A 15,072-nucleotide genomic window follows, 5' to 3' on the forward strand; every position below is an offset into this window, starting at 1 on the left:
AGCTAAATATTCCAATTAAAATCTTTCCAACTCCAACTACTAATTATTCACGTTAAAATATGCAATTTATTAAATTATTCACCATCCATATAATCCTCTTATAATCACTAAATTTAACATTTTATTGGGAGAGATACCATTATCAAAGCTTTATAGGTATTAGCTACCTCTAAATTAGTTTATTAATTAATTTCATTTATTTATCAAGCCCTTAATTTGTTTGTAATTGACTATTAGTAAACGTGTTTTCATATCAACTTAAAACGTATTGATGTTCTACCTTTATTATTAAATTTGCCATTGAACAAATTTCATATTTACTTTTTAGGTGTAAGAAAATAAAGATTAAAGAATTTTTTTTTATTTATAAAAAATAACACTATGTCTGTATGCGTGTTTTACTTCAATTCTCAAACTCTAAAAATCTAGTTGTTGGACATTGTTAAGAATTGGTTTCAAAATCTTGTTAAGGTAGACAAAGGGATTTAAATATTGCATCTTAATTATTTACCTATTTCTTTGGCAGATTATGGATAATCATATAGTGATGGAAGAAGATGTGGATGTTATGTTTAGTACACAGTATCAAACTCGTGAAGCACTCCTTGAAGATGTATTAAACGTATTGGAGTTAAATTAATAAGATTTTAATTAGAATATTTAGCTACTAAATTATAAGCAACAAAATATTATAAAGTATTTTATTGAATTAATAAGTTTGACATATTTAGATTATCAAAGATTACGGGCAATAGGTAGATAATTTGTCTTGAAAGTGACTTTTTTGCCTTGGCAATATAAGCACCCAATATAAATTATAATATTATCCTTCATAATTAAACTACCACATTTTCCAATAAATTATACTCAGTTTAAAATATACTCGTCCATGCAAGTGCTTTAATTACCAGCAATTAATCTGTGTGACTGGCCACACCGTGTGGCAAGGGTTACTTATAGAGTTACTTATTTAGGGATTACTTGTATGAGTTACTTATTTAGGGGTTACTTATAGAGTTACTTATTCAGGGGTTACTTATAGAGTTATTTATTCAAGGTTTACTTGAAAGGGTTGCTTATTCAAGGGTTACTTGTAGGGGTTGCTTATAGAGTTACTTATTCAGGGGTTACTTGTATGGATTGCTTATTCAAGGGTTACTTTTAGGGGTTACTTATTCAGGGGTTACTTACTCACTCGGATATCGTGTTTTCTGTGTGAGAGTAACCCTTGACCGACCGAGTAACTTTTGAATAAATAACCCCTATAATTTACCCCTGACTAAACGAGTAACCCCTGAATAATTACCCCTAATCAAACGAGTAAACCCTGAATAAGTAACCTTTACAAGTAACCCCTCACCAAACGAGTAATCTCAGAATAAGTAACCCCTGTCACGGTATGGCCAGCCACATATAAAATATTGTGTAACTATAATAGTTTATAGCCAAATCTTTTATCACAAATTTTTTATACGGTAAGCCATCATGAGAGTTACTTCATTAATTAGTGTTATAAGGTTACAAGCGATCGTATGGTGTGGTCAGCTGCACAAAAAAAAAAGGTGCCGCGCCATTAGGTTATTCATTTATTTATTAATTTCAAAAAGAGTTTCACATATTGTATATTATAAAAATTAGAGTACATACTACGGTGCTATATGTGCTAACTGCTCAGCAATACACACACAGAAAATACAGAACTAACGTTTACTCTTGATTGTGTTCTTGAATCTAGCATACTCTGCATTCTCCGCAGCTCCTGAGGTACAATAGATTTCTTTTCTTAACCATTGAATTTCAATTCAGAATCTAATAACGTCAATCATCAAATTGATTCAATTCAGGGTTCTAATGTTAATCTAGCATACACGCGATACTTCACGCTTGTTGATGCACGTACCATAATATCTCTAATCTATTTTTAGGAGAAGTTATATGTCCAGACAAATCTATAAAAGTCTTTTTAATCGTATAGAATTCTAAGTAACTTCTTAAGCGGGAAGAATTTAATTTGAGTCAAATTTGTTCGTAAACCTTACATTATTGTTAAATAACGGAACTATGAACATGATTGTATGCTTATTTTTCCATAAGGGTTTTTAATTAACATTATATTTTTAAGCAGGAATCGCAATATAAATGAAATGTTATGTTGGTTGATAGCCATGATAGGCTCACCAATTTGCCTGATGAATTGTTGATTCGGACGTATCTTTGCTTCCCACCAAGGATGCTGCTGCTATTTCCGACTTGTCTAGGAGATTGAGGCGTGTTTTTCCTTTGATTACGAGCCTCGATTTTGATGGTTCACCTATATCTCTTTGTTTGAAACATCCCTATGCAATTGAACGTTTCCCCACTTTTGTGAGCTTTGTTGATAATGTACTCCAAGCACACCAATCGCGGTATCTCACCAAGTTTAGACTTCAAGTTGGCAGCGGGGACTTTGCTAGAGTGTATTATAATGGTTGCTATGCCTATAAGTGTAAGCGAGGTTGCTTCCTTGACTTGAAATCTTCACGACTTAATGCGTGGATCTCTTATCCATTGACCCTTTGTGGACTTAGGGAGCTTGATCTCTGTATTCTGGTGAGAGAACCAGGTGACGCACAGCTGCCCCCAGCTTATTTTCACATGTGAAACGTTGGAGGTGTTAGCTTGTGTTTGATCGATGTCTACTATAAGAGGGGGGGTGAATTGTAGGATATAGAGAATAGTGAATTTTTTGCGGAATTAAACAATGTAAGAAAAAAGAGAACACATGTAGGCTTTTCGAATATTTTCCCTATGTAAAGACTCTTTTACAAAGGTGAAACTTCCGCCTACACTCAAGTTTCTCTAGGAACTCAAGTATCCCAGCTACGGTCACTCTACCGCAGCTTAACTCTCCTATATGATTCGACTCTGAATCACTTACAACTCTCTAACATACTCACTCAAGTCTCTTAGTTACAATTCTCTCAAACCCCAATCTCGAATCACAAAAGTAATTACAAGACTTTTCCTAGTGCACTAGAGAAGATTAAGACAGAAAGTAACTCAGCTCTATACAGTAAATATTTTATGAAAACTTAAGCTCTAAAAATTGAATGTTTTTCCACACCAAAAATCAGAGTTCGTTGCAAGCCTTTTATAGAGAGATGGAAAGCCTCAATCTTGTTTCCCACTCCTCCCATGATCCACGTTCACCTTAACCTTGGAAGTTAAAGAACGTTGATCAGAGAATGGGTAAGATCTCCCTGACTTTCCTCTCAAGCTTTCAACGTGCCTCCTTAAAAATTAGATAACCAATTTTACTTGGTCAAAATAAAGCAGTTAAAAAGATTTTATTGTTTAAAAAGATAAAAACTTTAAATAATTATTTAATTTAAAAATAACAAACTTATCTTTTAATTAAACAATTATTTATTATTTATTTACTTACAAAATATATCTTATTTTGAAAACCGATTCTATTTTATTGACTTTTAAGGAGTTTTACGTTAAAACATTTAGTTCTTCCTCTCTGCACATAAAGACTCTAGTGCTTACAATGAATTCTACGGACTGGAATTTTCTCTTCTTCTTGAAAGCTTGCATAAGAATATCAAGACTTCCAATTCGGTTGCTCCTACTCTGGAACAATTTGTTAACACCTGAATCTTTTCGTTCTACCAAAGACTATCACACATCATTAGTCAAAGTTTGTTTGTTTTGTCAATCATCAAAATACTAAGAGGGTCAATATTGGCCTTGATCATGTTTTTACCATGCCATCTTATCGTCTTCCAAACTTGAAATTGCTCTTCTTGTATGTGTCTTTTATTGCTAATGAAGGCTTTCTGTCGAGGCTAATGACTTGGTGCTTATCAATGCTCCCAACCTTGAGTACCTTGATTACCGTGATCATATAGCAAAATGTTACTCGATACCGATAATGCATCGTCTTGTTAAAGCAGTTCTGTGTGTAATTGAGATGTTAGAATTTGATGTGTTTGAAGTAGCTTTTCAGAAAATAATTAATCTCATTAGACCCTTGTGTTATGTTCAACATTTATCGTTGCAGGGCTTGTTAGTGCCGGTACGTCTCTATCTCTAAAATTGTCTGATGCTATTATTTCTGTACTCTATAAACTATGGAATTCACCAGTTGGCTAACCTGTGGTTGTAGCTATTCGGCCAGGCTGATGAAAAGGTCTTAAAGGATCAACTGCCCGTGTTTCATAATCTTAATTAAACATCTAGAGCTGGGTGAAATTGACATATGTTGCTGGAATGAACTGTTGTTGCACTTTCTCAACTGTTCACCTGTTTTAGAAACGGGAAATTCCCTGTTATTCTCATAGTGAGAAACGAAATTTGTTTCTCATGGGGGCATTTTCGTAAATAAATCAACAGTTTTTTCATTGTTGTAGGCTCCACAATTGAATAAAGTTGTTGGTTTATTTACAAAAATACCATGTTTTGTTTCTCACCGTGAGAAACTGAGGCTCCCTAGAAGAAACACTTGTTTTTCAAGAGGTTGGTGTGTGGTTTTAGTATTTATCTTATGTACATGGTATGATTGGTATTGATTACAAAATTTTTTAATTATATGCTGGTTATTTTATAGGGAGTACTCATGGATCAGTCTGACGTGGCTATGGGTGATGATATATATGGGTATATCAGAAAAAAGGAACTAGAGTTGGAACGAGATTTTTTTACTACAGATGATGAAATTCCTGTATGTTGCAGATATCATCTCAGAAGAATAGTGATAAAGAAATACTTTGGAATAGAACGCGAAGTGGTAATAAGCCAGTTTTTCCTGAGACATGCGTTAGTTTTGGAGGAACTAGTCATATGCTTAGCCCGAGACAGAAATGCAATTCCATATCAAAATCAGATGTCAGTCGAGAACACATTGATGAATTTACCAAAAGCCTCAGTCACCTGCTCGATTCCAGTATTATGATCACCACATTCCATGTTAACATCTATCTATCCATTATGCTGTTAGAACTTCCTTTGAACTGTTTGTGCTCAATATAAGATGCTGCAAGATGGAGTCTAACAAGGCTGCATTCTGCATATTATTAATGAATTTTTGCTTAGTGAGAATAACGGAAATAGCATTTTGTTTTCCTAGGATTTTTATGTTATAGTGAAAAAACACATGTAATAGGTTTGTTTTGCTATATGTCTGTTACAGGTTTGATGTTAGCTTAGGGATCTTCCTAGAAGGGTTGGCTATGCTTTGCTCCAATTTTTTGTGCTTTCTTGTGGTTTTTCTGGGTTTTGTTATATCTTACATGGAGTACTTGTTAGTGTTTTGGTGATGAAATGACTTTAAAAAGCCAGTGTAGCATATAAAACGTAGGGGTGAGCATAGCAGGGTACCCTGTACGTCTAAATCTCAGGACCCGAAACTGGAATCTGTTGCAACAGGTTCCTAAAAATAGGAACCGGAACCCGAACCTGTTCAACAGGTTTCTAAAAATTGGGAACCGAAACCTACAGGTTACCGTTCCGAAACAGGGTACCCTGTCTTTTCAAGTAAGCTTAATAGTTACTTGATAAATTGTTACAAAATTTATACAAAAAAAAAATGGATGTTCACAATAAAAGCTTACAACTTTAATATAGAATACAAAATTACAAATACTTATATTACTACCTTTAATTAAACCTTTAAGAGTAAGATGAAAAATGAATAGAGGAGGGAGAGAGGTAGGTGATGGCCGGTGTAGGAAATGAGAAATGATGTATGAGCTTAGGGCCGAGGTTTTTTTTTTTTTTTTTTTTTTTTTTTTTTTTTTTTTTTGTTTTGTTGGAGCTTACTTAATTATACAATTTTGATATAGGGCTTTTATATTTGGGCTTAAAGATAGGTTCCGGTTTCGTGTACCCTACAAGGAACCTGAACTAACTGGGTACCCTATAGGTTCCGGGTCCAAAATTTTATTACCCGAAACCTGAAGCTGTTGCAATAGGTTCCCAGTTTTATTACCCAGAATCGGAACCTGATCTACAGGTTCCGGTTTTAGGTCAGGGTACCCTAAATTTTTGCTCACCCCTATAAAACGTTCATGGAGCAAATCGACTACTAACTATATCATTGATTGCTTTTGTTAATCTTGTTACTCTTTCCGTTCTTTAAATATTTTTTCAATTGCATTTTTAATTAGCAATATAAATGTTTAAACTTTGACCAATGAATTAGAAGAATAACAAAGAAATGCAATTGGAAAGCCTTTCAAAAACAGATACCCCCGAATATAATAAACTTCACTATTAATTCTACCAAATTAATATTTTGCTAATAATCTCCACTAGTAGAAAAACTAATTAGGTTTCACTACCACGGGGCATTGGTAGCATGCAGACATGCAGTGCAACAACTAGGAGATGGAAAAATATGTGTCAAAGAAAAAAAAATGGAAAAATGTATACTAATGTGATATCTTATTGCATTTGTCGGTATAAAATTTCAAAATACTAATATACATATCAATGCTCAAATACTTTGGAAAAAGAAATAAGGTGAGTACAATCACGACTAAAAATAAAAAAAAAAAACATTATAAACTGAACTCTTAAATCGTTGAATTGACTTTGAATTAATATTGATTGAATCAATGCATGGTTCGACGAATCAACTAGAAAGTGACCCGATTTCGAAGATTATAACACGACTCGATCCATTTGACAAGCCCTAGGTAATGAAAGTAGACCCCAATGCCAAAATCTACGATTCAGCAAAAAACCCTTTCTCAATACCGACCACCTTGTGATAAACTACTTCCTCCAACTTCCAAAAACTGCAAATTTATCTCCTCTACTACAAAAATGGCAGTTAATTACCCATCATCACCCCTGAAAAATTGAAATTTAGAAAGAGAGATATATTATACAACTAGTATGAATGCTTATGGGATGGATTTTACACTCTTGGATTTCGGAATTTCTGATCATCTTATATATGAAAGATTAACTCGTGAATTTGAAGATTCTTCACCAATCGTCGAAGTACAGTCTACCTTTCGTCATGATGGTACTTCCCCTTTGCCTTTGGGCATGGATTGGAGCTCCCCTCCTCAAATATGGGTATGCTTTTTTCTTTTTAATTTCCCCAATTTTAAATTTTATAATTTCTGGGGTTGATTGATTATTAATTGGGATTTTGGGTTTTGTAAGCTTGCTGGTACAATTTTTGTGGGTATTTGATTTCTGGGTTTGGGAATTTTTGCTTTTCTAAGTCTGCTAGTACAAATTTAGTGGGTATTTGATTTCTGGGTTTTAGTGATTTTTTACCTTTTTCTTTATATAATTGCATGATTTTAGTCAATTTAATGTTGGAAATTTGATTTTCTATGAATGATTATGATGGTTATGAAGCTCATGATTCCTGAAGAGGGGGAGGGCGGGGGTTTGAATAGTTTGATTTTACTAGATAAATATTGTAAGTTGAGAGTAAATGTGGGAGATGATTTGTTATAATTGGTTATGTGTGAATACTATGTAATTGGATTGAATGATGTTGATCGAGGTAAAGGGTTTGATGAATTAAAGTGGCCCTCCTTTTGCATTAGCGATTGTTTTATAGGTGAAGGAGAGACTGGTTGAATTAGAGGATTAGCAATGTGCTCAAAAGTGCTTAAAAGAGAGAAGGGGATAGTGGTTCATAGCAGGCAAAAGATTATGGAACGCGGTGTACCTATTTAAGTAGCTATCATTTCTGCTGAATCAAATCAAAAGAAAATTTTGTGGAATGAGAAATGCCTAGAGTATCTTGATTTAAAATTTTGGAATGCAATGCTCAGAGAACTATCTTGATTTGAAATTTTTGAATGGAAATGTTAAGAGTTAAGAAAAGTACTCAATATGGATATTATATGTCATTCTAAAATGAGAATGTTAAGTGAACTGTCATGACTGAAATTACAACATTTTAGAGATATCACAAAATGGATTGTATTTTGATTAATTAACTATTTCAATAGCAAGTAAACTATAGAAGAACTCCTTTTCTTGTTAATAGAGAATATTCATTTTTTTAAGGAAAGATTAGTGCATTTATTTTTCAAGTAAAGATGAGTTTATCAAAAAAAAAATGTACAAGTTTTTGAAATTATTTGATTTGTCTGCAGGATGGACGTCACACTGTATGGCCTCATGATCCTCCCACTGGATGGAGTTATTGCATCACTATTCCTTCTTGGACTACTCTATCAGATTCAAGAGGCTCCGGTCCAGTTGTGGTAAAAATTACATATATTTTTAACATGATTTGTCACTTAGACTTTTAATGAAAAGAGAGGCAATAGTCATTTGTATGTGATCTTTGTGTCATGTTATAATTGCATGAAATCCATCCCAGTCAAGAAACAGCTTTAATTCTATAAATTAGCTGACCATAAAAACTTTCTTTTATCTTCCGTTACATATTTTCTATTTCATTGTATTCACCATTGCAATCAGACAATTTCATCAGATGTCATGGATTTGTTTTCTATGAGGTTTCATAGTCTATGTGTGTGATATAAAGTCTTGATTGGCTTGGCCACTTGTTATTTAACTCATGAATTCTTTAATCAATTTTTTTTTTGTTTTCCTGGGCAGTCATAGGAAGGCCTGACTGATGGAAGTAAAATTGTATGCAGCGTGTCGCCCTTTCCTTATGATTTAACTTATGTATATTTTTGAAACATGTAATCTTCCTGCTGAAGATGGATAAAAGACATTTACATTGTCAGTTTGAGGTTGTAGTGAATGAAATCACCGCAGTTTATTTTTGAATAGTATTTCCAGCTTACGCAGCCTCACGCCCTCCCCTTGTCTTTTTAATTGGGTTACATTCATAGTTTCTATTTGTTTTTTTGGCCGTTGGTTACTCTATTCTCACTACTATAAGCAACAGTATTACAGGATCCAAGTTGGCATACAGACACCAGAAGCAGTCACGAGCACTCGAGGAATATTACGTAGATTTAGTGACTTTTTGAAGTTGTTTTCAGAGGTTAGCCCTTTTTCTTTTCCTTTTTTTTTTAAAAAAAAATATTTTATCAGGGTGCTTTTTCCTATATATACCCTGTAATTGGATTGGTAATGCAATATTCTTTGAAAGAGCTCATGTATCAAATATCTAAGAGATTTTTTGCTAATTTGCTACTGCTTGGCTGCTTGCAGTTATTAATAGTATAGATCTTTTTTTTTTTTTTTTTTTGCAGCTCCAAAAGCTATTTCCCAAGAATTTTCTGCCTGCTCCTCCTCCGAGGAAGCTGATGGGAGCTCAAAGCAGGAGTTTGATTGAAGAGGTGAGAATAATGTTCCATTTGATGGATTCTGAAAAGCTTCTGACTTTTAATCTACCTATAATGAACTTATTCACTAAGCTCTCCAATTACCAAATGGTACTTGCTAAAAGATCTAACAGGAAAAGTCTCAAATTTGCATTTTCATTTATAGGGGACCGGACTAGCTGGTTATGCTCTTCCTGTATTATGTTTAAGTGTCTCTTCCAGTAGTGCATGTGGTGATTAAGAGATTTTTTGCTGTCTAAAGTGCAGCTGTGGGTTCTGGCTGTCTTTAGTAATGAAAGTTCTCATCTAGATTTTTGATGATCCACCACAATATCCCCAGCCTTTTTGTATAAAGACGAAACTTTTGATCCATATCTTTATACAATCTGTCCTTTTTGTCAGTTTCCTGTTGTAGCCTAGGTGTGCGAATTGGATGGGTTGGATTGGGCCTTGCCAATCCTAAATCTAGTCCAAAATGATTTTAGTCAGATATCTTAGCTGACATTTTATCCATTTTTTAGGGGAAATTCTATCCAAAAATTTAAAGAGCCTTGTTTGAATAAGTGTGCATTGATCCAAATTCAGTCCTATCTGATCCAAATCTCATGTATACATTGTAATTATGTCTTTCAGACCCAATAATCTTTTAATGAATTTAACCCATTATCAGATTGTCGTGGATGCACGAGACTACGAGAGATAGGTTCTTAGTTCATGCAGCCAACCTACCCTTTGACCATAAATCTTTGGTTTTGTTATAGTAAACCCATAAATATGTTTGAAAATCAGAAACTTTAGAGGGAAAAAAAAGCAATTAAATCACATATCACAGAAATAAGGCAGTGTTCTCATAAGAGCTGTTAATGCAATTGATAGTGCATGTCCCTAGTGGTGAACCTAAGATAAATTCAGAGAGACAATAGGTAGATAACAAGGTTGAAAAAATGTTTACTGAGAAAGCGAGAGAAGCATAAGATTCGAGAAAGAGTGAGAAACATGAAATATGAGAGGAAGAGATAAAAAGAGATTGCATATGCTGGCAGTGCTGTTATTAATGGGGGATGGTAGTCCTCAATTAATGAAGGATATATGAAATGGAAAGGGATAAGGAAAAGTTTTTTATTCTGGTGGATATTAGATTATGATATATACTGTTTACTTTCTTTGTGCTCCAAGAACTGTAATATTGGCCCAGTTAAAAAATATGTTCTGAAATAGGATTTTCCAGAGTATGCAAGCTGTTTATAATCAAGTACAAGCGATGTTATTGGGGGGATATGTAGCAGCAGTAGAAGATAATTTTTGTAGTGCAACTGAGTATTTGGCGAGCTTTGTCAAATGAGTTGCGAGCTTCTAAAACCGAATCATTAATTTATTGAATCGAGCAAATTCACTTGTGCTGAGTTTTGACCCAGTCATGCTCTAGTAGCTTGCAAGTTGTTTCCTCTCATTAGCACCCTTTATTGAGCCGGTTCATCCTTATCTAAAGTATTAAGCAGTAAAGAGGGCAAGATGACTGGGTAGAGTGCAACTTGGTGCATCATGTATTATTTAAGTTGCAATGTCTTAACATACTCTAGTAACGCCAGGGCTTTCGTATGGACAAAGTCAATGTGATCCCATATCCAATTAATCCTGTCTAACAGTTGAATGAACTTTTAGGTATTTGTTCTTTTGGTCCAGAAGAGTAGCTTCTATAAGCTTACCTAATTTTGTCAAGTTCTGTTTAAGTGGATCTTCATGCCTAGACCACTATGATTTTCTCAATGATATGCACTTTTATCTTGTCGGATTCAGACTTTGTAATAATTTCTTCAAACTTACATGGAAATATTTTGAATTGATGCACTCATAATTTGCAACTGTCTCTATCACACAGAGAAGAAGTTCTTTGGAAGGTTGGATGGATAAGCTATTATCAAATATTGATGTGTCAAGGAGTGCACCTGTGGCAATCTTTCTGGAGTTGGAAGCTGCTGCCAGGTCATGTGGGTGTTTTCCTGATAAGTTTAATATCTTTGGTTATTTTTGTCTTGTATTCTTTTATTAATCAGCTTTTCTGAAAGCTCGGGAGTTGGAACCACCTTAGCAATGTCTCTATCTGACAATAGTTTAAGTTGAATGAAGTGATTTGATTTATATTTATATTTAAATTATATCAGCATTCAATGATTCATCTGGTAATGGAGTCTCATCAGTCGCATCAGACTACGGTGATAGCACTAGTTATAATAAATCGGACGCTGAAACACCTGGGCATGGAGGTCATGCTGTATCTGGGGTTAATGAGGAAAACTCTGCATCAGATATTGATTTAACTGGTGGATCAGAAACTGCTGGTGCTTGCGTCAAATATAACAGGGCTAATAGTGATAGGAAAAAGGATAAATCTTATGAAGATACCTTTGGAAATACACCTCATGATGAGGATGGAAAGGAGATTCTATCTGAAGGAGAGGACAAGGTGATGGGCCATTTGACAAGTATGTCAACCGATAGTACTGGAAGTGATCTGATCTCTGTAAAAGCTAGTGACTGGGGAACATCAAGAATTCACGATGAAGGTGGACCCAACTCTCCTGTGGAAGCTGAAGGTCCAATAGATGATGATCTACAATCTCCTAGCAATTTATTGGTGGCTCTTCCATCAGATCAACGCCATAAATTCAGTAGGGTTCTCGTTACCATGCAAAGACGGCTGGCTACTGCTAAAGCTGATATGGAGGACCTAGTTGCTAGACTGAATCAAGAGCTTGCAGTGAGACAATACCTTACAACAAAGGTACCTTTCTGTATCCAGATTAATCTTGTTTATCCTGTCTGTATCTGTTTAAGTATGCTGCATACAGCACCAAATGGTGGTTCTTGCTCTTAATTTTTCTTGATACTTTTTGATGGTGGTGGTAGTTGCCCTCATCACACTAATATTACCCTCCTAGATATTTTTGTACTCAAGAAATTGCTGGTTTCCACATCCTACTCTTTGCCTTCCTTGGCTAAGTGGTTTATTGTAGATTTATTGATTGTCTTGTTGTTTGTATATGAGTAATCCTAGGCAGGATAGTCCTTTTTGCCATTGTTCCTACCTGATATGATGGAGCCATTATATTATGATGTCTGTTCTTCATAATAGTCTCATTGTTTATTTATCTCATGTAACCAAGATGTTTGGAAAAGTCTTATGTGATCTTGAAGCTTGTATGCTGTTCAAATTCCCAGTTATCTGTAGAAGACATGGTTCTATCAATGTAGTCGAAGAATTATAAATCAGTTTCTGGAAATTGTACCAAAATTGCACTAAATGTTAAAAGTACAAAAACATAGGGCTGCCAATGAAAACTCCTCTTTTTTAGTGTAATTACCTGTCCCATCCCATGAACCTTCCATGCATTATGCCAAGTATTGTTTTTTAATCATTGGCATATGAGGTTGTAACTTTATATGCTCTTCCCAGCTCACAGATTTGGAAGTGGATCTAGAAACTACTAAAGAGAGTACGAAAGACAATCTTCAACAAGCTTTTTCAGCTGAAAAGGAGAGGTATACTCAAATGCAATGGGATATGGAGGAACTTCGGAAGAAATGTCTAGAAATGGAAATGAAATTTAAAGCTGAACAGGTTTAAAATTGTACACCTATTGTAAGCAATCCTTTATGCATCCTAGAATGGTTTAAGGTTCTTATAATGACATCGTAGTGTGATGTTTCAGGATGAAAAGATGTGTTTGGCTTCAGAAAATTCAGCTATTATCCAGGAGAATGAATTGCTGAAACAGAAATTAGACGTGTCTAGGGATCAACTTGAAAGCTCACTGAAACATCATGATGAGTCCGAAACAAAATCAAAAACAGATTTGAAAGTTCTCGTTAAAGAGGTTAAGTCTCTTCGAAGTTCACAATCAGATTTGAAGCAGGAGCTTAGCAACTTAACAAAAGAAAAGCTAGAATTGGAGGTAATTTTTCATTCCAAAAGAGCCTAGTATTCCTTTTATTTTAAATGATTGGTATTTAGATGATTGCGCCAAGTTGAGTCATATCTCCATTAATCATGTATTCTTCATATGGGCATTCCGCTATCATCTATTTGAATTGTTTAATCATGCTTTCATGCCTAACTTTTTAAGTTCTCTGGGTTTCATTATAGTCAAATATTTCATCTATTTTCTTTACTAGATGGGTTAAAAGATATTATTAAGTGAAATTCAACCATGGACTATTAGTTGTTCTTCAGGATTCTTTCAACTAAAGTGTGCTAGCCAGTCGTGCAAGCTATTTCTTTTCTGATAGACTTTTGAGTATGTATTAATTTTTGTGTGTGCTCAGTGTTCTAACTTATTCTAGTATCATCTGATATCAGAGAGATCTCCAAAACGAGAGGCAAAAAAGTGTATATGCTAGTTCTGTTAATGAGAAGTTGCTGCATGAATGTTCAATTCTTCAAAAACGGCTTGAAGAATCCAGTGTGAACTTCCTGGTTGAAGAGGAAGACAAATTAGTGCTGGATACTTCAGATGCTATTGATCTTCTTACCACGTCTGATAATCGAATTGGTCTTCTTCTGGCTGAGGTACAATGCCTTTTCATGTTTACTTCATTTTCCGTGTGATCTTAATTAAGGTGATCATTAACACCACCTTCCCTAGGGAACCATTGCTAATCTGCAAAAAACCATAGCATGCATGGATTTGTTTAGCTTAGAGGTGGTTGTGATATAATTTAAAGTCCCAAAATGCGTGTGCTGTATTTTTTAAAGTGATGATTATAATTTATCAAGTGGACTAGAACTCTAGAAGCCCCAGCACTTCAGAACAGATGAAATAGATGATTCAAACCATCCTTTAACTTAATCATCAAATTAAGCAAAGATACCTTGGGTGCACCGTGCACCCGGGTGTATATAACAGCTTAACTAGTAAATGAAAAGACCCTGTTCGCAAAAACAATCAAATTTTTCCGAAGTGGAGTTTGTTTCATGATAGTATATCATCAACTAATGCAGTACGTGCTACTCCATATTTTGTATGGTTGTATATCCTCATGTTATGTGCCAGTGAGCTAATATCTGGATGGTTGTAAATCTGTAATCTTTATACTTTTTCCTTCGCCTTCTAGTCTCTACCTTCTAAGCCTTGCGCTGTTGTATTTAGTGCCTTCATCTCAATATGAATCATAATTGTGACAGGCACAGCTGCTTGCACAAGATGTTGAATATTCAGCCGACAGATCAAACAGTGAAACAGTAGCTGAGCTACGAAAAATGGTTACAGAGCTCTTCGTTGATAATGCCACAAGAAGGAAACAAATAAATTCTCTAATCCGCTGTGCTCTTAAGACACTTGACCTGTCAGATGAAGGTAAAGAGGTGCCCTCAAAACAAACGGTCTTAGGAAAGTTCTTGTGAATGTTAGACAAGACAATTAATGTACAGATAAATTACATGTAACACTTTATTGACTAAATGATCTGATGGTACGTATATGATCTCTTGTGCCCTTGAAGGGAGTATTGTTAAAATAAAAGATTGAGCTTTTCTTTGGCAAACTGGCTCAATTTTCAATCTCTTATATTGCAATATTTTTGAGAGGATATATGTGGCTCATTTCATCTTCAATGGCACTCTTTCCAGTGAACTTCATAGATTTTTTATTTTTGAAGAAGTGAACTTCATAGATTGTCTAGTTATTAACCAACTAAAATCCAACTAATATGGGCCGTATGGCTAGAGTGTGTATTCACTTGCTTTGTAGCACCTTTGTGTTGGAAAATCTAGTTCTTCACAAACTTTGCATCAATCTTTCATACTCAATAC

The 15,072-nt window shown here is 34.7% G+C and overlaps 1 protein-coding gene and 1 pseudogene across 1 annotated transcript; both read left to right on the forward strand.

The window, feature by feature from the left end:
• The first annotated feature begins 2,149 nt into the window (after positions 1-2,149).
• On the forward strand, positions 2,150-4,936 carry LOC110698958 (annotated as a pseudogene).
• A 1,443-nt stretch (positions 4,937-6,379) lies between these two features.
• On the forward strand, positions 6,380-14,860 carry LOC110698637 (PX domain-containing protein EREX-like). The gene is made up of 10 exons (XM_021876115.1): positions 6,380-7,068; positions 8,112-8,222; positions 8,882-8,980; positions 9,192-9,278; positions 11,143-11,251; positions 11,426-12,045; positions 12,718-12,882; positions 12,974-13,216; positions 13,621-13,830; positions 14,446-14,860. The coding sequence occupies exons 1-10, from the start codon at positions 6,883-6,885 to the stop codon at positions 14,662-14,664; spliced, it is 2,049 nt and encodes a 682-aa protein (XP_021731807.1). The 5' UTR covers positions 6,380-6,882; the 3' UTR covers positions 14,665-14,860.
• The last annotated feature ends 212 nt before the right edge of the window (positions 14,861-15,072 follow it).

Source organism: Chenopodium quinoa, unplaced genomic scaffold, assembly GCF_001683475.1.
Source record: "Chenopodium quinoa cultivar QQ74 unplaced genomic scaffold, ASM168347v1, whole genome shotgun sequence".
Classification (NCBI taxonomy): Eukaryota; Viridiplantae; Streptophyta; class Magnoliopsida; order Caryophyllales; family Amaranthaceae; genus Chenopodium; species Chenopodium quinoa.